Raw genomic sequence first — 25,668 nt, 5'->3', positions numbered from 1 at the left:
GGCCGTATACTTTTTCATAGGCTTGTGGGGACCCCAGCTCCTTCCACCTGAAAGTTCCTTTCTCCCCCCAGTACTGGGGCCCTTGCATTGAGCTACATCTCAGCCCATTTTAAAATTCTGAGATGGTCTCACTAAGCTGCCCAAGCTGGGCTCAATCTTTCGACACTCCTACCTCAGCCTCCCAGAGCGCTGGGATCACAAGCATGTTCCACCAAGTGCAGGCTCTGCCCACCAGTTCCTTAAGGACAAGGGAACACTGTCATCCCCGGGGTCACCTCCCTCTTCTCTGAACCCACACACAAGAGATCCAGGAGCCCTGACAGAAACACTTAACAGCCACTCAAACTGTAACTACAATTTACCTAGTTTTTGCTTAAAAACATTTATTAAAGAAAGAGAGAGACAGACCCGTCTCTGCCTCTCCTCAGAGACCTAAGTAGAAGGAGGGAGGAGGCCAACTGTCCCCAACACCACCAGCAGCCTATACCAAGGTGGCTGTAGGAGGGACTTCCAGTTTCAGGACTTGGTGGGCTGGAGCAGAGGCCCGAGGGTCTCAGACACTGGAGCCCAGAGAGCAGACGGTCCTGTGGGGACGGGCACTTCGAGATGGTGACTGCAGAATGGAGGTTGGGAACAATGATTCCAAAATCCTCCAAGTCTGAAGAGGCAGGGGCAGTGTGTATGAGCCCCTAACTGCCCTCGGGCTCTAGGATCTGCTGGATGTAATTGACGATGTTGCTGTGGAGCTGGGAGGAAGCAGAGCCAATGGTCTCCTTGGTGATGATCTGGGCCATCACGGTGTGGTACAGTGCCAGGGTCTGCTGCTTCCCCTGCAAGGGACATGTGTCCTCAGCAGCTCACTCAGGGGGTCTCCCCAGCCCTTGGGCGCCCACCGGGATGGGGTGTCTAACAGTGGGTGCAATCAGGTGTCAGAAAGGGAAATGGGGATCAGAGCTTCCCAGACAGGTGCTCTGATTCTGGCATCTTCTCAGAGGACAAGGATCCACAGAAACGGAGCTCCACAAGCATCCGAACCATGGTAACTTGGGGACGTCTGCACCCCACAAAACAGGTGAGATGGGCTGACACAATGGGATGCCAACTCTGGGAAGCTGGATGTGACTGGGCACCAAGGCGACCGCAGGCATAAAAGGCTGCAGCACACAAAGCCCACGGCTGCGTAGGTCCAACTGCAGCTGAGCAAATGAAAATCCACAGGTCAAACTCATTTTGCTAAGCCAGCAACATCACAGGCTTCCAAACTGCAGGGCTTGGAACTCTGAGACGCAGCTCCCACTTGATAGGGATGAGCTCTGAGCACTGCCTTATCTCACCCACCACTCCTTGCTCAGGAATCTTCGGACATTCACTTACTCACCTGAGGTCCCTGCACCCTGCCCAATGGGGCTGCTCACACTGCACTGCCCTGCAGGAGCTGGCTGGCGTCTGCGCTGCTCCTCAGCCCCAGAGCTTCCCCAGGGCAGGACCTGTGTGACCCGGCCCTGCGCTCATCCTGCTGGGGCTCTGCCCTCGTGCTTTTCCCCATGACTGGACCCCATATCAGCCTTACCCTCCTTCCCAGTTTTGAGTTAGCTCTGACCAGCTTCTGTCCCTCAGGCCTCACCAGCTGATTTGCAGAAAGCTCCCTGTGCCTGCAGCCTTCAGGCTTCCACTTTTCCCCAGGACAATGCCTCCGGGAGCCACACTAATACCAAGGTGATCAGCAGGGTACTCCAGAGGTCGCTGGACCCCTGCTCTGCAGCTCAGACCCACGAGGCTATGACTATGACGAGGCTCTGCCGGCAGGGTGACTTCAAGCGTAGCTCGTGGTCCATAGCTTGGCTAATCTTGGGGACAGGAAGGGGGTGTCGCCCACCTGGCTCTGCAGGAACACCTTTACTTTCCAGAAGTCCTCTTGGTGGTCGTTCTTAAGGACAATCTGGCCCCATCAGAGCTGGAGCTCTGCATTCCGGGCACTGGAGATAGCTGCTTATGTCTCTCTGAGTTTTGTCACATTCCCTGGAAAAGAGGAAAAAATGGGCCGTTCATGACCAGCAGGAGGAGCTAGGAAGGTCCACTTTCAGCCCTTCTAAAAGGTCTGGGAAGGGTGGAGGATATTGCTCAGTGGCACCACGCCTGCCTCGCAAGCCTGAGGTCCTGAGTTCCATCCCTGGTAACCCCCGGCCCCCCCCAAAAAGCTCTGGGAAGATGGCAAGAAGGAGGTTTCCAAACACCCACTCTGCCACTCATTCTGCTCATTTTAAGCTCCAGAAAGGTGGTGTTCTGGCATCACATTTACCACATGTCTTAGTCTTGCCATACTTGCTGCTCCTCTCACTCTCTTCTCCTTCCTGCATTAAAACACATGCATTCCCCTCAAATGTTCTTTCTTTGGTTGTACTGGGGATTTAGCCCAGGGCCTCACAAGTGCCAGGCAAGTGCTTTACCACTGAGCTACATTCTGTTTTCCTTTTTTTGGAAACAGGGTCTCACTGAGTTGCCCAGGCTGGCCTTGGACTTTGAATCCTCCTGCCTCAGCTCCGGAGCAGCTGGGATTACAGGTGTGCACTATCATGCCCAGTGTCCACTTTTTACAATATTCACTTTTTTAAATCCACTTTTTCTCCTACCACTAAACTTGCTAAGTTCATCAGAGCTTTAACTGGTTTTCACCCCTGGATGAATATTACTTCTGACTGAGCAACAACAAAGCACTTGTGGTTAAGAGCTTCGGATGACTGGGTTCAAATCCCAGCCCAACTATTAGGTTGAGTGACCTATTTGTGCCTCCAGTTCACTTTGTTACCTGGGGATTAAAAATCCTGGTCCTGCCTATGCAGAGTAGTTACAGGGATTAAATGACCTAAAGACACACACGCACACAGCTTACAAGAGTGTCCTGTAGAGCCGGAGGACTGAGGAACGTTGAGGTTTGTTATTTTGTTCCCTGTGGCACTCGTACATCTAAGTCCTTCTGATGACACGTTCTGTGCAACGTGCCAGCCTGGCATCACCTCCAGGCAAGATAACAACCTTTCCTGAGCCCTCCTCTGGCTCCTGACAGAAAGCTCTGCACACAAGGAGCTTCACTCAGCTGGAGGAGGCAGCAGCTTACCAGGATGGGGAGAGGAGACTTCCGGAGGACCTCACCCAGGAAGTAGGTCAGCTGGTAGAGACGTCTCCCGGGCAGAGACGGCCACAGCTTTGATGGCCTGCATGTCCACTCCTCTGTCATCCACAGCTGGGCCAGCTCTTCAGCTGGATTCAGGAGTGAGTCCCCAGGGGAGAGAGGAGGAGGCAGGGGGGCCAGCTGGGGGTATCCAGCCAGCGATCAAACTCAAAACCTGCAGGTAGGAGAAGATGCCGTCAGAATTCTCTGGCTGCGTCAAGGGCAACTTGCCCAAGAAACCTCCAACCCCTTCCCCTCTCAAACTTTCTTTAGTACTCAGTGTCACCTGCCCACAGGGTCCTGCTAGGATGACACCCAGGACTGTCACCGGAAGACTGGGCTGTGCTCATTTCCATTGTGAAAGTGTTCTGCCTGTACATAAACTTTAAGTCATCAGAGCCACGCTGAGCGGGGCTTTCCAGGCTGTAGTCAGGTTCACCGTCTCCTCTGGACACCAGCACAGCATTGTGCGTAACTAAGCACCAGCACCCCAAGACAGGCCGCCTGGGTCCCATCCCAGCTCTGCCATCAACCCGCTGTGGGGGCAGGGGCACATGACTGCCCCTCAGCGCCTCTGTTTACCTGAGAAATGGGGGTGACGGGCCCTACCTTAGTTGACAGTTGTGAAGATTAAATGAGCAAATACACATTAAAAGTTCTGCCTGATGCATAGTGAGCACACAGTAATTATTAACTATCATTAGCTACAGAGTGTCATGACCTTGAGACTTGGCCCTCCCACTGAGGCCTGGCCAATCCCAGCAGATGAGGAGGCCCAGTGACTCAGAGGACAAGGCAGGCTTGCGGTCTGGGTCTGTCTCCCAGCAACAGGCCACTCCCTCCACCTCCGAGGAAGCAGGGCCTCCAGGGTTGACACCAGGGCCAATGAGGCCACACTGCAACCTTCGGGCAGGGGCTGCTGCCCATCACCGCCCTCTGAATTTTAACTTGGCGACGACAAGGGTCTGAATGTGTGTCCAGGTGTGGAGCAAACAAGAGGAGAGGAAGGAAGAGAAACGAGAGAAAACGGGGCAGAGTGGGATTGAGAGAAATCGAATGATACTTACTATCATCATTCTGGTGCTGGGGACTAACCCGGAGCAGCCCAAGACCCAGAAGTCATTTTTGGGGGCCAGGGCCTGGATTCTGGGCCTGCTCCCCACAGTGCCATTTACCAGAGAACTGTGAATCCACCTCCTCCCACCTGCCTCGATCTTTCCAAATGCAGCTAGATCCCACCCTCCGCCATCTCCCAGAAGCCTTCGAGCCACACCTGGAATGGAATCCACTGTCCTTTCCTTCAGCTCAGGGAAATAGTCCAAGTAGAATTCTAGAAAGTCTTCGGCTAAGATACTCTGGAATTTAAACTCGTCCACACAGGCCTGTGGGAAGGGGACAGTGTGCAGCCTCTCCAGGTGTCCTGGCCGCAGGCCCCTCCAATCCCCAGGTCCCGTTCAACCCCTCAGCTCTGTGGCCCCTCCCACTACCCTGGCACTCCGGCCCAGCTGTTTATCTGCTCCTTGTCCTCCTCCCCTCTTTGAGGTGACCATATCTTGAGAAAACTGTCAAACTGGTCTTGATAACCCACCAAGTGGGCCAGGTATGAGACGAAGCAGAAGCCTTTCTCATAGCGGGTCTGGTTGTACGTATCATCTGGGTTAACACCTGGCAGAAGAGAAAGTGGACAGGACGAGTGTTATTTGTAACTGAAACACCCTCGTTGTTCTTCTCGGGCTCCAGATTCAAATATTAACTCTGGCAGAGCCCAGACTCCGGCTCCCCCAGGGATAGCAAGGCCCAGGTTTCTAGATCCATCCTGACCTCTCCCAAAGCAGCCCTAAGAAAATCTTAGTGGGCCAGTAACTGTGGACCTAAAAAGATGACAAAGAAACCAGCCCCGGGGGGAATTGACTCCTTCCTTATCCCTGGGGTAGGCTCTGGTCACTTTGGTCCACCAGGTCTTTCAGGTGGTACCAGAAAGGACCCAGGCAAGTGCTCTAACACTGAGCTATGCCCTCAGCCCCATTTCATTTTATTTGGGGACGGTGTCTTGCTAAATTGCCCAGGCTGGGCTTGAACTTATGATCCTCTGGTCTCAGCCTCTTAAGTAGCTGGGATTATGGGTGTGTGTCACCACACCTGTCTCCTTCAACTTGGAATGGAGTGCTGGGCTGTCTTTTGCAGCCCTGTTGCTCATCACCTGCTTACTCAACCTCTCCTTCCAGAACATATTATTTTTACAAGTGTTCTGGATGAGAATTAATTACCAGTGGACAAGAAGTTCACTGTTACAGTTTGGGACACCAAGGGACACGAGCTTCCACTGCACAAAAAGGTTACCGATTAGTCACACATAGAATTAACAAAACAAATGGTAGTTCTTTTTTCTTTTTTTGGAGACAGGGTCTTGCTGTGTAGCTCAGGATGGCTTTGAATTCACTATGGAGCCTAGGCTGGCCTTGAACTCAGAGATCCTCCTCCCTCAGCCTCCCAACTGCTGGAATTACAAGCATCTGCCACCATGCCTGGCAACAAAAAAAAGTTAGAAAAGTGAAAAGCTCTATACTTGGAACTGACTCGGTACATGACCTGGGACAAGTCCCTGAAGTCACGTAGCACTCAGTCCCGTCCTCATAAAACCAGGCTGACCCTGGACAGAACCCACAGGTCTGAACTGATGATGAAAAGGGAATGGGAAAGCACCTTGTAAAGCGATACTGACTAATACAAATGCAAGGCCGAGGTCAAGTGCTTAAGAAAGGTGTACAGCAAACCCCTCCTGTCTGGCTGACACACTTGGGTTCAGGCAGCCTGGAGGCCAGGGAACAGCTAGAAAGGGCTCTGGAAGGCTCCTCCAAGCCGATCGACTCAGGTCAGGCTAACCTGGGGCTCCAAGGGTAATTTGGGGGAAGACGGAAGACAGAGGAAACGCTGACCTGGCTCGATCTTCACTCGAGCTTGTTGAGTGGGTGGTCCTCTCCCGTGATCTCCGTGTGCTGCCCCATCAGGGCCCTCCCGGTGGCAGCCTCCAAGCAGGTATGAGAAGCCCCTGTGCCAAAACACACAGGCCGCCCCGAGTCAGCTACCTACAAGAGTACTTTCCCGATGGAAGATGCTGTGCTGCCCCCTGTGGCCCGAAGGTGCACAGCACTACCGTCCTGGGACCAGAGCAGAGACCCACACCCCAGCTCCCCTTCCTCTGGGCCACAAAGGACTTGGTTCACAGCGCCTGCTGCTGGTTCCTCCCGTGACGGAGACTGCTAACCTCTCTGACAGTCACCTTTCTTTAGTAATGTGTTTTTACTTTCAGATAAGTTTGATCTCCTATGAAATCATAACTAGTTTTTATTTGACTGTTCCTGTCAAACAAGAGAAACTGTCACTTTCAGAATTTTGAAAGGTCTTCAAGTCTTTGAAAAGAAGAGAGGAGGGCCGGGGATCGCACCTGCCTCGCAAGCACAAGGTCCTGAGTTTGATACCCGGTACTGAAGAAGAAAATACTTTTAAACTTTCAGTTGACTAAATGGGTAAAGAAGGTGTGGCATATATACAACGGAGTCCTTCTCAGCCATAAAAGATAAATTCGAGTCGTCTGTAGGAAAACCATGCACCTTGACACTATAATGCTCAGTGAAGTAAATCAGAGCTAGGCACTTAAATATCATATGGTTTCTTATATGAGAAACACCAAGTATAAATCAAGAGTGAAATAAAAGATAAGAAACAGTCAGACTTTTAACAAATGAGGAAACCAGGCTCGGAGAAAAAGGGAGTGGGGAGGGGAAGTACCAGCCCCCACAATGAACACATTCCTTATGCGTCACCGACTGTGTAATACAAGAAAAGAAACTTTAGGTCAAACAGATCTTAATCAGGTAAAATAATAAAGGGAATAAGTGTTATATTTTTAAAACATCTGATATATTGTAGATTCTCATTAAGGAGAGAGTAAAGTTGTTTGTTTTGTTTTTTGAGACAGGGTCTTGGTATGTAGCCCAGGCTGGCCTTGAACTCACAGCTATTCTCCTGCCTCAGCCTCCCAAGTGCTGGGATTACAGGTATGCACCACCACGCCTGGCTTTTTTTGGTTTTTTGAGGCAGGGTCTTACTACATAGTTCAGGCTGGTCTTGAACTTACTAGTAGCCCAGGCTGGCCTTAAACTCAACAGGGGTCCTCCTGCCTCAGCCTCCAGAGTGCAGGCATTACAGGCATGTGCCACCACGCCCAGCAGCAAAGTGGGGTTTTTTTGGTACTGGGGATCGAACTCAGGACCCTGCGCTTGTGAGGCAGGTGCAGCACCACTGAGCTAAATCCCCAGCTGCAAAGTTTTTTAAAAAGCTTACCTGGAACCAGATATGGGACCTATGATTCCAGCTACTTGGGAAGCTGAGGCAGGAAGCTCATAAGTTTAAGGCCAGTCAGGCAATTTAGGGAGATCCTGTGTCCGAGTAAATTTTATTTATTTATTTTTTTGAGATAGGGTCTTGTTGTATAGTTCAGGCTGGCCCTGAACTCTTCTTGGTGATTCTCCTGCCTCAGCCTCCTGAATACTGGGATTATAGGTGTGGACCACCACACCTGGCTCAAATTAAATTTCTAAAAAAGGGCTTGGGATATAGCTTAGTAGTGGAGTGCTTGCTTGCTTCCTTGCACCCATGAGGTCCTAAGTCAATCCCCAGCAGTATGAATAAATGAGTGAATGAATGAACGAATGAATGAAAAAAATTTAAAAGCACACCTAGGGTCAATTTGAGGCTCTGCCCTCTTCTGCTAAGTGACTTGGGCACACAAAAAAATTCCTTGTACTCTCTAGTAGTGTACTCACAAAGAAAATGGAATGAAGTAGTTGTTTCATGGAGCCATGGCAAAGGTGTTAGTTACATGACGTGCTTTGTGTAAGGTGCTCAGGACAAAGCTGGCATAGAGGTGGCCACCAGAAGGCAAGGGTGATGAGGATTGTAAGACTCATTCATAAATTAACCAACTGGCTGGACATGGTGGTGCACGCCTGTGATCCCAGCACTAGGGAGGCTGAGGCAGCGAGACTGCCATGAGTTCAAGGCCAGCCTGAATTACACAGTGAGATCCAGTCTCAAGTAAACCAAATAAATGAACCAGCCATATGGAGGCTTGTCTGGCTCAGGGAGAAGCGAGCATGGTGAGGCTTAGGCAAAGGGCACTTCCACTATGAGCTTGCCTTTGAGAGTATCCAGTCGATACAAACTCTGGCTTCTGTGATTCTTTTTTTTTTCCAGTACCAGGGATCGAACTCGGGACCTTGCGCTTGTGAGGCAGGCAGCAGCAACACTGAGCTAAATCCCCAGTCCTGGCTGTGATTCTACTGGCAGGCAACAGAGTGGGAACTACTTCTCTAAAGGCAATGTTGGTCTAGATGAGACCTTCTGAGGTGTTTCACCTGAGCTTTCTGCACTGCTGCCTCCCCCGGCCCCCACCTGTGGCCCTGGCACCCCGCTGCAGAGGGAGGGGCCTCACCGTACAGGAGGGTGGAGATCCTCCTCTGTGCAAACATGGTGAAGCCTTCGTTGAGTTGGGACTCCCTCCAGTTGGCATTGGTGACCAGGTTCCCAAACCAACTGTGGGAGACCTTATGTATGATGACATCAGCCAAGGACCAATCCCCTGTGAGCAGGCCGGGGGGACAAAGGTCAGGCAAGGGTTCTCCATTCCCCCAAAGGGAAGGGACGGTGGCATGAAGAGTAGGTCGCACCTGCAGAGAAGTCAGGGCCCTGGAGAGGCCTGGCTCCTGCGGCAGAGCTCCCCTCTCTCCATGCCCAGGCCAGAGACCGAACCCACTCAGGGCACAGTGACCTCGGCCCGGGCGACACTGTCCTCCTCCAGGCGCTGCCCTGCCCTGCGCCTTCCCTCTCTTCGAGGGGCCCACTCCCTCTGGGGCAGCTCAAGTCCCCACCGCTCTCTCTCCTCCCAAGCAAGGCAGCAGTCAAGGCCTGAAGGCCAGCAAGTCTGAAGATGTCAAAGGACAAAACAAGACAGGGGACTTCCTGCTGGGAGGAGGGGCCCTGAGTTTTTCCACTGCTCTCAGTTGAACCTGGCAACTCATTTGGGTCATACAGGAAGCCTCTCTCCCAGGATTCCCTCCTCGGAAAGCAGGCACCACCTGGCTCTTCCTGCCTCTTCTCTTCCCCTCTCCTTTGTTTCTGGGCTCAGGGAAACCTTGCTGTAGGAGATAGGAGGACAGAAGGGGCCCCAGCAGGGTCTTGATTTAATGAAACACATCAGTTAATGTGACACCATACTTTCCCCAAACATAAGATCCGAAAAGCTTCTCTCCTGTTGCCAGGAATTCTTCTATCACCCCGCTGTCCTCCTTGGCGGCCTCAATCAGGCAGGGCTCCGCCCACACCTGGCTCCTAAGGGCAAGGGCACAGGGAAGGAAGACGGACATGTGGACACCACCACAGGGACTCACACCTGCAGAAAACTGGCCTCAGTCCAGTCCTGGAGCCAATGAATGTGACAGTGTGGTCAGCCACAGAGACAGGAGACAGGAGATCAGACCACCTACACAGTCCCAGGGACTGCTCCCTACACTGGGGACATAAACCCAAGAGTCTCCTGGGGATGGAACAGCCTCATCTGGATCTAACCCCACAGTGTGTTCAGGGTGCAGCTGCTGTGCTAAGTGACAGTCTCAGGAAGTGACTTCTGCTCTCCCAGCCTGTGTGTTTTTTTTGTTGTTTTGTGTATGGTACCAAGGACTGAACCCAGGGCCTCAGGCATGCCAGGCAAGTGCTCTACCTCTAACTGAGCTACAGCCCCAGCTCTCCCAGCCTGTTTTCTTGTTTGCCACACAAGTGCTAAAGGCAAACCAAGACAGCATCCAAAAGGCCTTACACAGTAACACAGAGTAAATGGTAGTTTCCTTCCTATTCGCAGGACAGATAAAGAGCTCTAAGGACAGAACTGCTGGAACTCAAAGAAACCTTAAAAGACACACCTAGTAATTAATGTTAATGGCAAATTGCTAATTGTCTTTGGTGCAATAATCAGGGAGACCCTCCCTGGCTTACTTTTAAAAGATCTAAAACAAAACCCCATATCAATAAAAGTAGTATGACAAAATGGGTGGGCACAGAGCCGTTCCATGTATCGGATTTCCAACTGTCTATACATTGGAAATTTTCATGATTAACAGACAGAGAAACAAAGGTAAGGGGGAAATTAACAGAAATATCTGAGAAGATCCGGTTCACCTGAAAACCAAGGCTTCCAGGTACATGATTAGACCCAGACCATTTATGACTCCAAGGAGGAGACAACCCCAGAATTCAGGGATCCTGAAACCAAATCCAATACCCTGACCTTGTATGAGCCATCGGACCAGAGCCTCGGATGAGGAAGCCTCTTTCACCAGTTAAGATTCTGTACCTACTTTGGGTTACCACGTTGTCATTTTCCCATAGAGGCTTCAAAAAAGTTATTACCCAGTATGTCTGGAACCTGCTGTTCTCCCATCACCCATTAATTATTTATGTTCTTAATAAGAGAACTAAGTAAGGGTAAACACATGCTCAAAAGAACATTCCTGGGCCGGGAATTTAGCTCAGTTGCACTGCGCCTGCCTCGAAAAAGCAAGGTCCCGAGTTCGATCCCCAGTACCAAAAAAACCCCATTCCTTTTTTACCTATTTTCTTGTCTATTGCAAAGATGACAACCCTTAGGTTATCTACGGCCAAGCCTACCAGGAAAGGGTTACCACCTTGTCTTTCATGACTGGCATTGTGGGGTCTTTGAGGTTTTGTTTTTTGGTTTTTTTAGAAAAACACACTGCCTGTGTGCCGAAGGCAGATGCATTCCAGTGGAATCCCATCTGTTATTCCATCAGATACTGGGGAACCAGGGTCATGATGCCAGCAGTGCCACTGAGCCGGTTACAGTCTTGGGCTTGTAATGTCCCTCGTCAGGGCACCACCACCTCCAGGAACTGAGAGCAAGGCAGAGGTAAGGAACCGAAACAGGTCCAGGAGAAGGGTCTCAGCTTTGCAGTCTGACCTTTGATTCCTTCACAGTAGGGTCAAACCATGGTGGCAGACAGGAAAGACCTGGCCTAGTCTAATTCCTTGTCTCAGGAAACCTTGCGAGAAATCCCTTTTTCAGAGAGGCATCCTCTCCCTGTAAGTTTAGATTCATGTATCTGCAGCAGACAGAAAGGAGAGAGAGTCTCTTTCATCTTTAGAGGGAAAAGCTGAGGGCAAAGTTGTGTATTTCCAGGAATTAAGTGCTAGAGAAAATGAGACTTGGTACAAAGATTTTTAAAAAGTGAATACAGCTCCGAAATGGACCTTTAGAACTCAAAGATGTTGCCGATCAGGCTCAATCTCCTAAAATCATCACCTAAGCCCTAACATGGTTCAACAAGTTGGCCCAGGAAGGAGGCCATTACCAGCAGGACTGGTGATCTCATTTCGGGCAGCAGGATTAGAACTCATTTCCCTCCTCCTTTTCCTCCTTGGTCCCTTTGTGTGTGGGGGTCTTTGTCTCCTACCTGGGTCCAACTTCCACCGAAACCAGGTCTCCCACGGCCAAGGCTATCAGATAGGAGGGGAAGAAGAACTGATTTGGACCTGTCTTCTCCCGGGTCCATGCACTCATCACAGCTGTGAAGCCATCGGGGACCTGGCAATAAAGCAAGCTTAGGTCTTCCCCGAGAGGCCCCCTCTGAGCAGCCTGAGGGGCAGTGCGACCAACATATCTTTTAAGGATATAACACTGATTGAAATGGGACCTAATAGACTAGAAATTATATATTTTATATATCCACATATAAAAATATGTACATGATATATATGCAGTTGCTTTGTTTGGATGGGGGTCTCACTGTGTTGCACAATCGGAGCTCAAGTGACTCCCCTGCCTCAGCTTCCCAAGTGGCTAGGACTGTAGGTGCCTGTGCCACTGTCCCTAGATTGAATTCTAATCCCAATGGCAGGGGCACCTACCCTTAGACCCCTTACCTCCACAAGTATTGAGGAGCTGTCGAAGCACGGGAAGAAAGCCCAGGTCAGGACAGCTTGGCCCTGGATGTAGACAAAGGGCTTCTCCTTTCCCTGCTGTCTCCTCAGGAGCCAACCAGGTAACCTAAGGGGACAGAAGAGCACTCAGAGCCCAGCCCCATTCGAGCCCAGGCCAGTGGAGGAGGGAGCTGGTGGCACGGGACATTTTCAGATGATTCTTAAACTCTCTGCCAGCCAGTTTGGCTTGGACTGGAAGGTTCTTTCCTGCTGTGTATTTATTTACCACCCCAGAATCCATGCTACGCATGACACCTTCCTCCTGGGGCACAGCCACCACAAAGGGTCCCCTCCTCCCTGTGTCCTCTGGGTCATCTCAGGACTGCCACACCTGGCCCTTGACACTGTCACTTTGTCCACCTCTGTGTCCTTCCCACTTGGTAAACATAAACTGAAGATACTGTGATAAGACTCAGAGAAGCAGAACAAAACTCGGAGTCCCTTCCTAGGCTTACTTTTTCCCAATAAATATATCTTATATTACAGGCACTGGCTCTATGATTCTTGTTTTGAAGGGCGAGGGGCCTCACTGCTGCCAAAGCTGGCCTCACACAGGGCTCCAATCTCCGCCTGTCAGGGGCTGGTCCTCCAGGTGTCCGCCACGTGCCCAGAGCCTCCACGATTCTTAATTTGTTTTCCATTAACCCTTAAACCAAGGGAAATCCGAACAATTACAACAAACTTAGTTTTACCCACAGCAAAAGGAGAACAACACTGATATAGGGGGTGGTTAGCAGCAAATACCATTTAGAGTTTAGAAACAGACTATTACTCCAAGAAGGCTTCATAGGTGAAGCAAAAAACCTCTCCAGTTGAATCTTCCAAGGTGAGCAGTGTCAGATAAATGAAAAGGAAGGGAAAAGCCATTCTTGTTTTGTTTTTTTGAGACAGGTTGGCCTTAAATTCACTATGTATTCCAGGCTAGCTCAAACTTGTGGTGACCCTCCTGCCTCAGCCTCCCTAGTGCTGAGATTGCAGCATGAATCAAGAGGAAAAAGCCATTCTTAAGGACAGGAGGAGACAACCATCTGAGTGAAGGCCCAAGGGGATGAAGGCATGGAAATTGCTGGCAGGCTCTGGATACAGTGGTGGGAGCAGGCCTGGGCAGGTATAATGAAGGGCTTTGAATACAGAAGCATCTGAGACCTATTTTTTTTCTTTCTCTCTCTTTTTTTTTTTTTCAGTACTGGGGATTGAACTCAGGACCTTATACTTTCAAGGCAGGCGCAGCACTAGAGGTAAATCCCAGGCCCTATCTGAGACCTATTTTTAAAGAAGTACAAGGAAGCTACACTGGGATGCTGGGTCGTTTTTTTTTTTTCGAGACAGGGTCTCACTATAGTTCAGGCTGGCCTCAAACTTGCAGTGATCCTCCTGGCTCAGCCTCCCTAGTGCTGGGATCACAGGTGTGCGCCACCATACCCAGCAGTTGGGTGGTTCTTTACTTGAGTTTTTGTTTGTGTGAAAAATTAATCAGTCTCAAAAAAAAAATTAATCAGTCTCCATCCAACAAAGACAGCACAGTATTGGGGGATGGTAACTTTATAGTAGAGAAAGGGGACAAACACTACTTCAGTGGGTGACCGAGGACAATACCAACAGTCAGAAATCATGCTAGTAAAAAAAAAAAAAATGAAAAAGGAATCACGCCGATAGCACACGAGAACAGTGCCTTACCTCTGAATTTCCACTCAACACCCACAAGCCCAGTCCACTCAGGAGAACATCAGACAATTTCTGCTAAAGGGGCATCACACAATGCCCCTGACCTCCTACACCTCCTCCAAATGGTCAAGGTCATGGCAAACAATCGAGGTTTGGAGAATTGTCACTGGCTCATTAGCTGTGACAGCTGCATCACACTTCCGTGGGTGTTAATTGGAAAACCGAAGGGGGTGTCCAGCAACTCTGGACTTTCTGCTTAATTTTCCTGTTACTTTTTAAAAAGTACAATCCATTAATTTTTAAAAAATGAGCTGGCAATAGGAGCTCACACTCCTCAGAGCACTACTGACCGAGAGTCCACCCCTCCTCCAAAATGCCTTTCACTTTGCCTGAGTTGTGGCTATTTTTGTTTTCAATGATGGGAAGACGATGGGATAAAGACGTCTGACAGCACGTGCACTAGAGAAGCATCGGTAGTGACTAAGAGCCTCTGTCAGGGTGGTGGCCGTGTGAGTGGAAGGAGCACACGCAGCCTGAGACTTCGCAGGGCAGAGGAAGCTCCACCGGGGCAGACCCCTGCCACTGCATCACACGGAAGCTGCTCAACTGTGCTGCTGGATGCGAGGTGCCATGGTCAGCAGGCAAATTTAGGGAGGGTTTAATTTTTCTGTTAAATTTCCAGTTCCTGTCAGAAAAGCTGGCACCAGAAACAGAGCAACCCAAGACATTTACAGATGTTTCCTACTGGCCTTGGAGCCTAGTCTGCATCACGTGCTTTAGTCTTGGCCTTTTCAAACAAGTTCTTCATTCATTTTTCTAATAAGTTCCATCACAAGATTCACTTATTCCTCCCAGGGCTAAAGATGGAAAAGAGAACTGCTCTTTGGGCCAGTTATTACAGTGTTTCTGGTTCTGTCAGGCATGGTGGCACATGCCTGTAATCCCAACACTCAAGAGGCTGAGGCAGGAGGATTGCTTTGAGTTCAAGGGCAGCCTGGGCTACAGTCAGTTCAAGTCCAGCCTGCACTACAAACCAAGACCTTGTCTCAAAAAAAAAAGAAAAACTTTTTTTTTTTGGTACCAGGGATGAAACTTGGGTCCTTGTCTTTGTGAGGCAGTCGGGGGAACCACTGAGCTAAATCCCCAGCCCAGAAACTTTTTTTTGAGAGAGGGTCTTGCTAAGTTGCCCAAGATATTTTCCAACTCAGGATCCTCCTGCCTCAGCTTCCTAGTGCTGGCGTTATAGGTGTGTGTGTGCCACCCCCTGGCTCTGCAGGCCAGTTCTGAGAGCAAAAGTGAACTGCTAGCTACGTAAATCAGTTTCAAACTTTTTGGTTTTGGAGACAGGGTCTCAACATGTAAGTTCAGGCTGGTCTTGAACTACCTGTGTAGCCCAGGCTGGCCTGGAACGCATGGTGGTCCTCCTGCCTCAGCCTCTTGAATGCTGGAATTAGTCCTGTACCATGCCAGGCTGATAAGCCAGTTTCAATGGTTGGCAAGCAGTTTACTATGCAACTTGTAACTCTCCCTATCTGAAAAATCCTAGCAGCCAGTCTAAGGCCTCTCCAGGAAGAATTATCTGACTCTTTCAGATGAAGGCCACATAATCTTCCACCCTATTTCCAGTATTTACCCCTGCTCTGAAAAACTTAAGATTTAAGAGCCGGGTATGGTGGCACATGTCTGTAATCCCAGCACTGGGGAGGCTGAGGAAGGAGAGTCGCCTTGAGTTGGAGGCCATCTTGGGCTACCTAGTGAGCTGGAGGTCAGCCTGGACTACATGGTGAGTTCAAGGCCAGCCTGGACTACATGGTGAGACCCTATCTCAAAAAAGCCAAAAACCCCAAAACAAAACAAATGATTTGGGTCAGCCCACAGTGAGGAGGCCAAGGTTTTAGAAAGCCTAGAACACTGATTCCAGCTCTCTACTCTTATTCAAATTCTTTTCCACAAATCCAGGACTTCCTAAGAGGAAACAAAAACAAGGACCTGGGCCTCAGGGTTCTTTCGGCCTGTGGATCTAGAAAAACACACAGAATAAAGGTCTGAGTCAGACCCAGGCAGTTAACCAGCACTGTCCAGGGCCATAGAGCAGAACAAAGGAGCTGATCCTCAGGGCCGTTAAGCCCCAAAGTCCCGGGGCAGCCCTTAAGTTCGGCGTGGGACAGTCCCCGACGCAGAAAGCCGCGCAGGACCCGGGGTGGGGTGCGAGCCCGCGGAAGGCCGGAGGCCGCAGACCAGCTCCTGCAGCGGCCAGGGAAGATGCCTGGACCAGGGGGCGCCCTCGGCGGCGGGGGGGGGGGGGGCTGGGCGCGGGCTGTCAGAGCCCCGAGGGGACCCGGCCCGGGCAGGGGTGAAGGTCTCTTCTAAGCCCCGGGCGGGGTGAGCGCGGCCGAAGGGCGGGCGGCAGGAAGCGGCGGCCAGACCGGGGCACTCACCCGGGGCCCTCCCCGCCCGACACCGAAGCGGAGCAGCTGCTGGAAGCGCCGCGGTGCGGGAAGTCTCGCGTGTGGAAGGCACCGGCTGGGCGCACGGCTCCTCGAAGTCGGGCGGCTCCCGCCGCAGCTCGGCCGCCGTCAACCGGAGGCACGGGTGCGAGTGGAGCCGCAGCTCGGAGGCGCCCTGGGCACAGGCAGCGCAGCTGCAGCACCGCCGCGCCGCTCAGCCCGCGGTACGGGGCCCGAACTTGACCTGCAGATCCAGGTGTAAGTGGAGCATCTCGAAGACCCGCAGCCGTCCGCGACCCAGTTCCCTCGCTCACCAAGGCAACTGCCGGCCCGACTCACACGGCGGAAGCCCCGCCCCGCCCCCGAGACCCCCGCCCCGCCCCCGAGAGCTCCCGCCCCCGCGCCCGTAGCCCCGCCTTTCTATCGCGTGCACGTACCGCAGGACTTTGGCCCAGGGAGCAGTGGGGTGGATCATTTTCTTCCTGCACCTGTAGACTAGGCGTCATGCTGCATCCCTATTTCACCCGGTAATTTGTGAGAATTCAATCAGGGACTGTGTCTGGCGCACTTGGTAAACAACAAAACCCTGTAGAGCTCCCGGCCGCTGCCTCCTCGCCAGGGACTTCAGGACGATTTTCCATCCTTGCGCGGCCCAGACGCGGAGTCAGCCCCGAAGTTGGCTGCCCATCGGTCACTCCTGTTGCCCTTGCCCTGTCGTACAGTGTCCTGAGCTAGCGACCTCACTTCACTGCTTCTCTTCTGTACCAGTAGATGATAATGACATTTCCGTGAATAGATCAGCTAGAAAAATCAGATTTGTAAAAACAATGTAGGGAGTTTTTCGTGAACCGAAACAATATCCTATTCTGGGCTTCCTAGTTTTATAGCATTCAAACATATTTTATGGAATGATTGTGTTAGATGATTTTTTAAATTCCATGTAAATTCAGTGTCAAGTTTTTTCTGCTTTGTGTGTGGGGGGGTTACTGGGGATTGAACCAAGGCCTTTGCACTGAGCTATAGTTCCCCATTTTTTTTTTGAGACGGTCTTGCAAACTCACTACGTTGCCCACGCTAAGCTCTAACTTGCTGTCCTCCTGCCTCAGCCTCCCAAAGTGCTCGGATTTTAGGCATATGCCCCCATGCCCAGCGCAGGTTTCTTTATAACTTCAGAAACTTTGGGAAACCGCTTTTCTATCATCTTGAGCATAGTGCTCGGTACTGTCTGACACTCGATACACCTGCCTTGAAGTTACTTGTTCTCTGATGGAATACACTTTCGTTGAGCATCTACTGTACACCAGCAGTTAAGCTGAGTGCCAGGAATACAACCAGAATAAGCCGGGGACAGATCTTGAGAGGTTCACAGTCCAGCACACACACCAGAAGGCAGGCCATGCCGATTCCATGTTCTGTGATCACACCTGGGAAGGAGAGGGTGTTCTGGGAGTACAAGGGGGAGACAGCCTGGTCTTTGCATCAAACATTGCTGGAGGAAGAGAATGTGATCCATGGTTAAAGGGTACAACCTTTTTGGAGTTATGACACTTCTTCTTCTTCTTTTTTTTTTGGTACCAGGGATCGAACTCGGGTCCTTGCGCTTGCTAGGCAAGCGACGGAACCACTGAGCTAAATCCCCTGCCCAACACTTCTTTTTGTGGTGACAAAAGGGTTACAGTTCTCAGTGCCAAACTTCTTTGTAACACACTTCTGCCTAGCACATACTGGGCAGTCGTGAAGCACTGCACTAATGAGGACTAAAGACAGCCCAAGATATACAAGTAAATACAAAAACCATTCTTTCCTGCCTTGAGCTAATGTTGTGTCTTTCTCAAAAAGGTTAAAACACACAGACGCCCTTATGTAAGCCTAAAGAGCCTTTTGTGAGGCCTAAGTGCCGGCCTTGACAATTTGCAACTTTGATGTCCCACTTTAGTTCCAATATAGATGTCCTGCAGGACCAAGCAGCAAAGGACAGGATGCTCTGGAAATTCCTTTTCTAAGATATCTACATTTGCCAACTCAGACTGTTTCCCACATCTTCATTCTCTTAAAAAAATCCTCATCTTTCACCATGGCTGTGGGTTCCTCTCTTGGATACTCACCCACTGTCCCTCTCGATAGTGTACTCAGTGATTAAACAAACTCTTATCTTTCCTACATCCCTTGTCTACTTATAGGTTCTTTTTACCACTCACACTACCAGCCCTCTCTGTGCCTCCTGGCATGGCACTTTATCCTTAGCTTCTTGCTAGGAAGGTGAGGAAGCTCATTTTTCCAGTGTCTGGTTGGCCTCAGGTGTGGGCTGTAGATGGTGCCATGACAATGCTCAGCACAGAGTTTCAGGAGGTCTCAGTATCAAGGAGACGTTTGGGGCACAAACCAGCCTCTCCACTCCTCCAGTGGGCTTTCATTGTTTTTTTCCTTTTAAATGATTAGAATGTAACACATCTTGGACATTTCAAAATAATGGCCAAAAAATTCCAGAAAGGCACAATTCTAGAAACATAAAAGTCATGATAAAGTCCAAGCAAAATAAAAACTATGTATAGACATGTTATTTAAATCAAGGAACATTGAGACATAAAGATGTTAAGAGTGGTTAAAAAAAAAAGTTTATAAAAGAATGACTTTTAGGGCCAGGGATTTTGCTCAGTGGCACCCCACCTGCCTTGCAAATGCAAGATCCTGAGTTCAATCCCCGATACCCCCCCCCAAAATGATTTTCAGTGGCACATACATATAATCCCAACACTCTGGGAAACTGAGGCAGGAGGAGTCCAAGTTTGGGCCCAGCCTAGGCAATTTAGCAACTTAGGAAGACCTTCCTTGTCTCAAAAAAAAAAATGCTGCAAACAAAAGTTTGAGACCTTGACTCAAAATAAAATTTGAAAAAGGGCTGGGGATATAACAGGAAAACATGGCGGCAGGAAGGGAATAAGTCACCTATGCCTGCAGGAAACCTCAGCTGCAGAGGAGGTGGCCTAGGGACCCAGTGATTCTGAGACTCATCAGAGCCACATTTGCCCCCCTGCCAACTCCACACCAGTAGATTCTGTGTCCTGGCCATGTCTGCCACTCAACTCTGAGCCCACTCTATGTTTTATTTCTCTTCAACATGGCGCAGCAGCAGTGCTGATCAACTACCTGACCTGATCATGGATGAGGCCAGTGGCTGGGGAGAGAAAAGTAAGCCCCAAGCATCAGCAGCTCCAGGGAGAAACAGTGGACCAGGCCAGCACCACTAGCCCCAAGAAAAGGCCGTGGCTATTCCAAACTGCAAAAACAGTATGAGTTTTTACTCCAAAAGCGATGCCTTCCACACAGCAGGCTAGAGTTGGAGAAGAAATCCAGGGCCACACCTGTCATATTTGAGAGCCATTTTGGGAAGGCGTTAATTGTTTAAGACTGAGCCAGACCACAACTACAGAACAACTTCAGAGTTTCCTGTGTTACCTACCACAATGGCTGGACGAGAGACAGCCAGAAGAGACAATCATGGTGAGGGTGCAGCCTAGACACAGGCCCCCTGAGAAGTTTAAGTTCAGGCCAGGAAGGTCAAGGAGCTCTGCCCTCTATGGTGAGAAGCCAGGCCTGGTCTGTGGGGCATTCAGAGGTGGCTGGATCTGAAAGTGCTGACATTTAGTCCAGCAGTCGGCTTGAACTCCCATCCCATTGCCTACATGCACCACAGAGACCAGGGTCTGATTGCTTTCCCTAGCTACCAGTGTGAGCAAGGACACAAATAGTTGCCATAGCCTGGGGTGTACAGACAGAGGGGCCTTGGGAGCAGGGTGTGGGTGCATTACAAACCCACAGACCATAAAGCAAGGTAGAGAAAATAGTGACTTGCTGGATTCCATGACTGCAGGTCCCAAAAGAAGCCAAAAATACAGTAGAGACTTTCTGAAAAATGGCTGAGTGGAAAGCAAAAACTGAGGCTCTCTGAGATTTAGAATCCAGATACTGGAAAATAATGCCTTGGGGAAGAAGAAAAAAAAGAGAGAGAAATAGATCTTCAGGAACCAGGAAGGAACTGAAAAGAAAATTAAAACCGACCAAGAATTTGAAGAGACAGAACACAACATAGAGAAAGGAAGGGACAATCTGAACTTTCTCCCTGGCTCCTGGCTTGTGCCTCATAAAAAAGGGAGACTAAATCTACAGAGACAAAATGAAAGTTGGGTGCTCCAGGGGGTTTCAGGGAGAAACACAGCAGTGGAACAGATTGGTGGGTTTTGTGAATTGCAGGGAGAGCACAGGATTCTGCTCCAGTGTGATTCCTTTGACAGGCAATAGCTGGTTAGTAACTCCAGTCCAAGCACCTGTCATATCCCTGGAAAGAGTGCTTGATCTAAGGTCATTCTTGGGAAGGGTTGATTGGTTTGAACCCAGGACTCAGAACAGCTTCGGAACAGCTTCACTCCAGGGCTCTCAGTGTTATGTTCCCACAGTGACTGGGCAAGAGACAGTAACAGGAGACAGCTGCAGTCAGGGAGCCATGGTCAGGCTTGAGAGAGATCTTTGAGGGTTTGAAGGACACAGGCCCTGTCCCCATGGCCAGAAGCCAGGCTCAGCCTGAGTTGTTCTGGTATTTGAAAGTCGTGGGCTTGTGCCCTTCCCCTAATCCTGCAACCTGCTGGTACTTGCATCTAGTACAGATCTGGAGTCGTGAGTAGACTCTGTCTCAAACAACAACAAAGAGAGAGAGAGAGAGAGAGAGAGAGAGAGAGAGAGAGAGAGAGAGAGAGAATGGAAGAAAGAAGGAAAGGAAAGAAGGAAGGAAAGGAGGGAGGGAGGGAAGGGAGGGAGGGAGGGAGGAAGGAAGGAAGAAAGGAAAGAAGGAAGAGAAATGAGTTCAGAGAGGTGAGGCAGTGAAGCCTCTCCCCTTCACAGGAGGGCAGTCATTCATTCCCTCCAGTGTCCAGGGCACACATTACCCAGGAGACCCCGAGAGTCACAGGGAAGGGACAGCCCTTACAAACAGATCAAATGCCAGCATCCTGACAGGAGGCATCGATTTATTGATGTTCACATGAAGCCATCTCCCAGCAGGAAGAACAGGACTCAGTTTCTGAATGTAATAAAATAACAAGGACACCACAGAGAAAGCACTGAGAGTACTCCTGGCAGAAACCTACCTGGCTTTTCTTCTCTGGCCAGAGCATGTGGGTGCCTGGGGCTTTTCCTGCACGCAGACTCCTGGCCCACTGCCACATACCTCCCTCCTGTACCCTGCAGGGTTCCCATCCTCCTCCAGGCCCGCACACCACATGACCTTCTCAGTTTACTCGGATGAACCTGCTAGGGTCCTGTCAGTGAGACAAGGTGCGCACACAGGTGAGGCAGAGTGTGGAGATAAAACACCAAGCACCAAAAAGTGGCTTCTGCTTCATTGTCACTAAGTAAACACAGTACTTTTTTATTTATTTATTTATTTTCTAAGAACAGAAAAGTCTTCAATATATATGGCACTGGAAGGTGAAAATATGCAGCTGTGTCCAGTGCAGCTTTCCCAGGGCTCCGACCTGGGCCCCATCCCATCAGATGTGGGGCTGGTGGGAGCTGGTGGGCCAAAGTGTCCATGAAGGGGGCACCAGGTTGTCGGCGGAGAAAAGTAGATGAGCCTGAAAGTGACAGAGATGAGGAGGGCAGGCAGCACTTTCCCAAAAGCTGCGAGCAGCAGGAGGATCAGACACAAGCCCTGCAGGATGCTGAGGGGAGGGACAGAGGTGACCACCGGTGTGGATGGGTGAGCACTTGCTGGCCTGGCCCCTGGGCATAGATGCGAAGGACTGGTGGGGCAGCAGTGCTGGACATGCCATCATCTTCTAAGCCCGTCACAGCCCCACAGGGTGGAGGGCAGAGTCTCGCCTCCTTCGGGACACCTTGTCCACTGGTTAAGGGGAGGAGCAGGAACCCAGCTTCTGGACTCCTGTCCAGTCATGCTCCCCTTACCCCACGCCCCTTTGGTGACAGCAGTCACACAGGATGGCAGGAGTCTCCTCGCAGGAAGAACTAGATAAAATGGACACCAGTGAGGGTCTGAGTGGCCAAAGGAAGCCAAAGGTGCCAGGGGACCTGTCCCCTCAGGAGAAAACATGGGGGTGGCCCATTCTGCTCCTGCCTGAGGCATCCAGGGTGGGGATAGGGAACCAAAGTGCTTTCCTGTCCTTGGGGACAGCAGGGCTGAGGTCAGACAGTATGGCAGGTGAGGAGCCTGGGTCCCTTGTGCCATCCCTGGCGCAGACTGGAGCACCACCCTTAATCATGAGCCCCCCCATGTGATACCCAGGGTGTGCATCAGGGGCAGAAGAGGGAGGATGTACCACGTCTAAACACTCCAGCTAGAGATCCACCCTCACTGTGTTATTAACATTGCAGGGGAGAAAGGTTTCCAAAATGTTCCATTCATTCAAGTGGATTCAACAGATATTTGCCAGGAACCACTCCAGGTGTTTGGGGATGAGGACTAACAGCTTGCTGCACTCTTGGGTTCTAACGAATCAGCCCCACAGGAGAAAGTTCCTACACCAGGATGATGGAGCCACAGTGTGAGTGTCACAGGCCTTCTGGCCACGCTGCCCACAAGTGCTGCCCACATGTCTTCTGGGAAAAATGGGTTGGGGGTGACCTGGGTGCTGATTCCCGGCTTCTCCCACCCAAAGCGGCAGTTCACGTGCTCTGCTCAGTGCCAGCTTGTTAGCTCCTCCCTTCTGGGCACCTTCCACAGGCCCAAGTCCCCCAATACCACTCACTCTCAGGGCCTCACCGAGCTGCTCTGGGCCACCCAGGGAGGCCACACCCTCCACCCCAGTCCCAGCTCCTGCAGTCAACACAGCAAGCAACAAAGCTAAACTCTCGCCAACTGCTGAGATGCATGGCAACCTCTGGGTTTCTCGAACACTGAGGGGCAGCAGCAAGTGCTGGTCAGCTGCTGGCCAGTTCCCATCCTCCTCCTCTGCCCACCACACTCTCTGTCACTGGCCAAAGCCCTGCCCACTGGTTTCTGCCACTCACCCTGGGTATTCAGCATTTGTCCCAGCTCAGCACCCCAACTTCCCCAGCATGCATACAATGCCTCTGACTGGAAGGGGCTGGAGTCCGGCATGGCCTTCTTCCCTGGGGCCAGGACGGGAGCCCTACACTGTGGGGGTCCAGGAGTGCCAGGAGGTGCCCATGGACTCCTGCATGTCCCCAGGACCTTTAGTGCAGTTCCAACTCTGTGTCCCATTCCCGCTTCTCAGTGCTGGGTGAGGCACGTGCGGGCACACACACAGCATCTCTCCTCCGCCTGGGTGGCAGGTAGCTCTGTGCTCCCAACTCCAGACCACAGGGGGAGCAGCAGAGGGAGAAACAGAAACCTCACAGTACAACCTCCCAGCCTCCCAGCCAGCATCCAGTGGCTGCTCCGCCCGCGGAGACTGGAAGGAAGTGTTCTTTGGTTTCTGGATGACATTCACATCAGGAAAAAGGAGACGAAGATAAAATTGCCTTAGTTTTCCAGATCCCCAAGGATGAACAGACAGACAACAGGCAGATTCTGACAGAATAATGGGGTCCTGTTCCCTCCTTGCACTTCTCCCCTCTGCCCTGTTGGCATGAAAACTGTGTAAAGTGCTTGCGAGCATCACCACAGTAGCCACCGCCACCTCCCTGCAGGCCTTCAGCTTGGAGCAGATAAGGAGCGAGCCACCCACCTTCCAGTGCAGGGGTGAGGCTGCTGAGGCAGGATGGGGTCTGAACTATCACCCCTAGAGCAGGTGGGGCCTCACCCCAAGGCTGCCAAAAGGCCCCCTTCCTCCTGGACCCACAGCTGCAGGTTGGCAAAGAGGGCACCAGAACCTCCTGGCGAAGGCGACCTCCCACAGGTAGTTGCTCTCAAGGGTCAGCTCTGTGGTCCCCAGAGCTCAGTCCCTGCATCTGTTAACCACTCCTGCCCCAAGTGGCAGCCCAGCCTTGTACCTTCTGGGAACAGGCTGCTCAGGTTCAGCACAGCCATGAAGTTGGTGATGTCACTGCTGAGGCGCTGTGTCACCCCAGGGTGCTGCAGGGGATGGCGGGTCATCTGAGCAGATAGGGCAGGATCCCTCTCAAGGCCACCATTCCCACCTATCAGCATCCCCAGCCAAGGCAGTCTGATCCTGCACCCAGAACAGGCCAGACTGTGACCCAACAATACAGCCCCGTTCCCCACCTTCTGCTCACCTGTCCCCCATAGTAGCCACCAGCTAGGGCCCCTCCGTCTAGCTGTCCAAAAGGCAATCCCTGTCCTTTGTCCCTGGCAATCCCAACTGAGCTTGCTGGGAGCCTATCCCACCCTCAGAGTCACTTTTCGAGCATCCAGGGTCAGGCAGGTGCTGCAGGCAGGAAGATGAGGAGACAGAAGCCCCATCCTGGGAGACAGCGGGACCCCGGCTCTGTCCTCTGCAGCCCATGGCACGAGCACACACGGAGGCAGCCGCCTGGATCTTCATGGCATTTCCTGGCCACCCTTCCTGTGGGCCAAGTGCACTGCCCGACGGAGGAGGCTGCTCCGGGCCACTGCTCTCAATGTGCCTGGGCCAGGTGCTTCCCAAAGGGAGGCTCCACAGCTAGGGTGACCAGCCTTCCTGCTTGGCCCAGGGGTTCCCAGTTTGCAAACGTTCAATGTGGAAACAAGACAGACGGTCCCAAACCCGACCAGCATCCTGAGCATAGCCACATCCCAGGATGATGAGTCCGGGTGAAGTCTTGAGAATATCCGGGAACGGTGGCTCAAGAGTGATCACCTGAGAATAAAGTGGGTATCCCACGCTTTCCTAGGACCGGAAAAGTGCTTTCTAACCGGGGAAGTAGAGTAAACTCGGGGTCTGTTTAAAGATGCAAGACACACATCTGTGACCTGTGAGGAGGTGAGTAGAAGGGGAAATGGAGGCCTGGTAGGGGGCTCCGGTATCAGGAAGTGGATGGGCTCTTGATTCCTGAGCCTGTGTGGACCGAGAAGGAAATGGACCAGAGAACAACCCGGGCTCCCGCTGCTGTACAAACCCCCCCTGGTGAGCAGAGACACACCAGGCCATTCCAATCACATTCAAGTGCATGTTGCTGTGTTTATATTGTTTTTATATCCCTTTTTTTTTCTCAGTACCAGGGATCGAACTCAGGACCTTGTGCTTGGCAGGCAGGCGAGGTGCTGCTGAGCTACATCCCCGCCCCTATATCCATTCATTTTAGGCACCCCCCCTTTTTTTTCCTTTGGCGCTAAGGATGGAACCCAGGGCCTCACCCACGCCAGACAATGCAGTACCACTGAGCCACACCCACTCTGCCCATTTAGGTCGCTTTCTTTCTTTT

The 25,668-nt window shown here is 51.4% G+C and overlaps 1 protein-coding gene across 1 annotated transcript; it reads right to left on the bottom strand.

Annotated features, from left to right (window-relative positions):
* Positions 1-357: 357 nt before the first annotated feature.
* Rnpep (arginyl aminopeptidase) lies at positions 358-24,400 on the bottom strand. Its single transcript, XM_087194356.1, is given in 24 exon segments — positions 358-830; positions 1,877-2,024; positions 3,123-3,175; positions 3,177-3,223; positions 3,226-3,297; positions 3,300-3,344; positions 4,443-4,551; positions 4,758-4,834; positions 6,106-6,126; positions 6,129-6,218; positions 8,664-8,822; positions 8,825-8,898; positions 9,446-9,559; positions 11,695-11,825; positions 12,164-12,256; positions 12,258-12,287; positions 12,550-12,564; positions 15,014-15,020; positions 15,394-15,409; positions 16,324-16,508; positions 16,510-16,561; positions 16,564-16,637; positions 24,108-24,180; positions 24,298-24,400. Coding segments are annotated over 24 exon segments (1,929 nt in total). The 3' UTR covers positions 358-689.
* Positions 24,401-25,668: the final 1,268 nt, after the last annotated feature.

This window comes from Heterocephalus glaber, unplaced genomic scaffold (assembly GCF_053883595.1).
Source record: "Heterocephalus glaber isolate CG9 unplaced genomic scaffold, H.glaber_assembly_v1.0 deba00001600, whole genome shotgun sequence".
Lineage (NCBI taxonomy): Eukaryota > Metazoa > Chordata > Mammalia > Rodentia > Bathyergidae > Heterocephalus > Heterocephalus glaber.
This window is presented reverse-complemented; position numbering and strand designations above follow the sequence as displayed.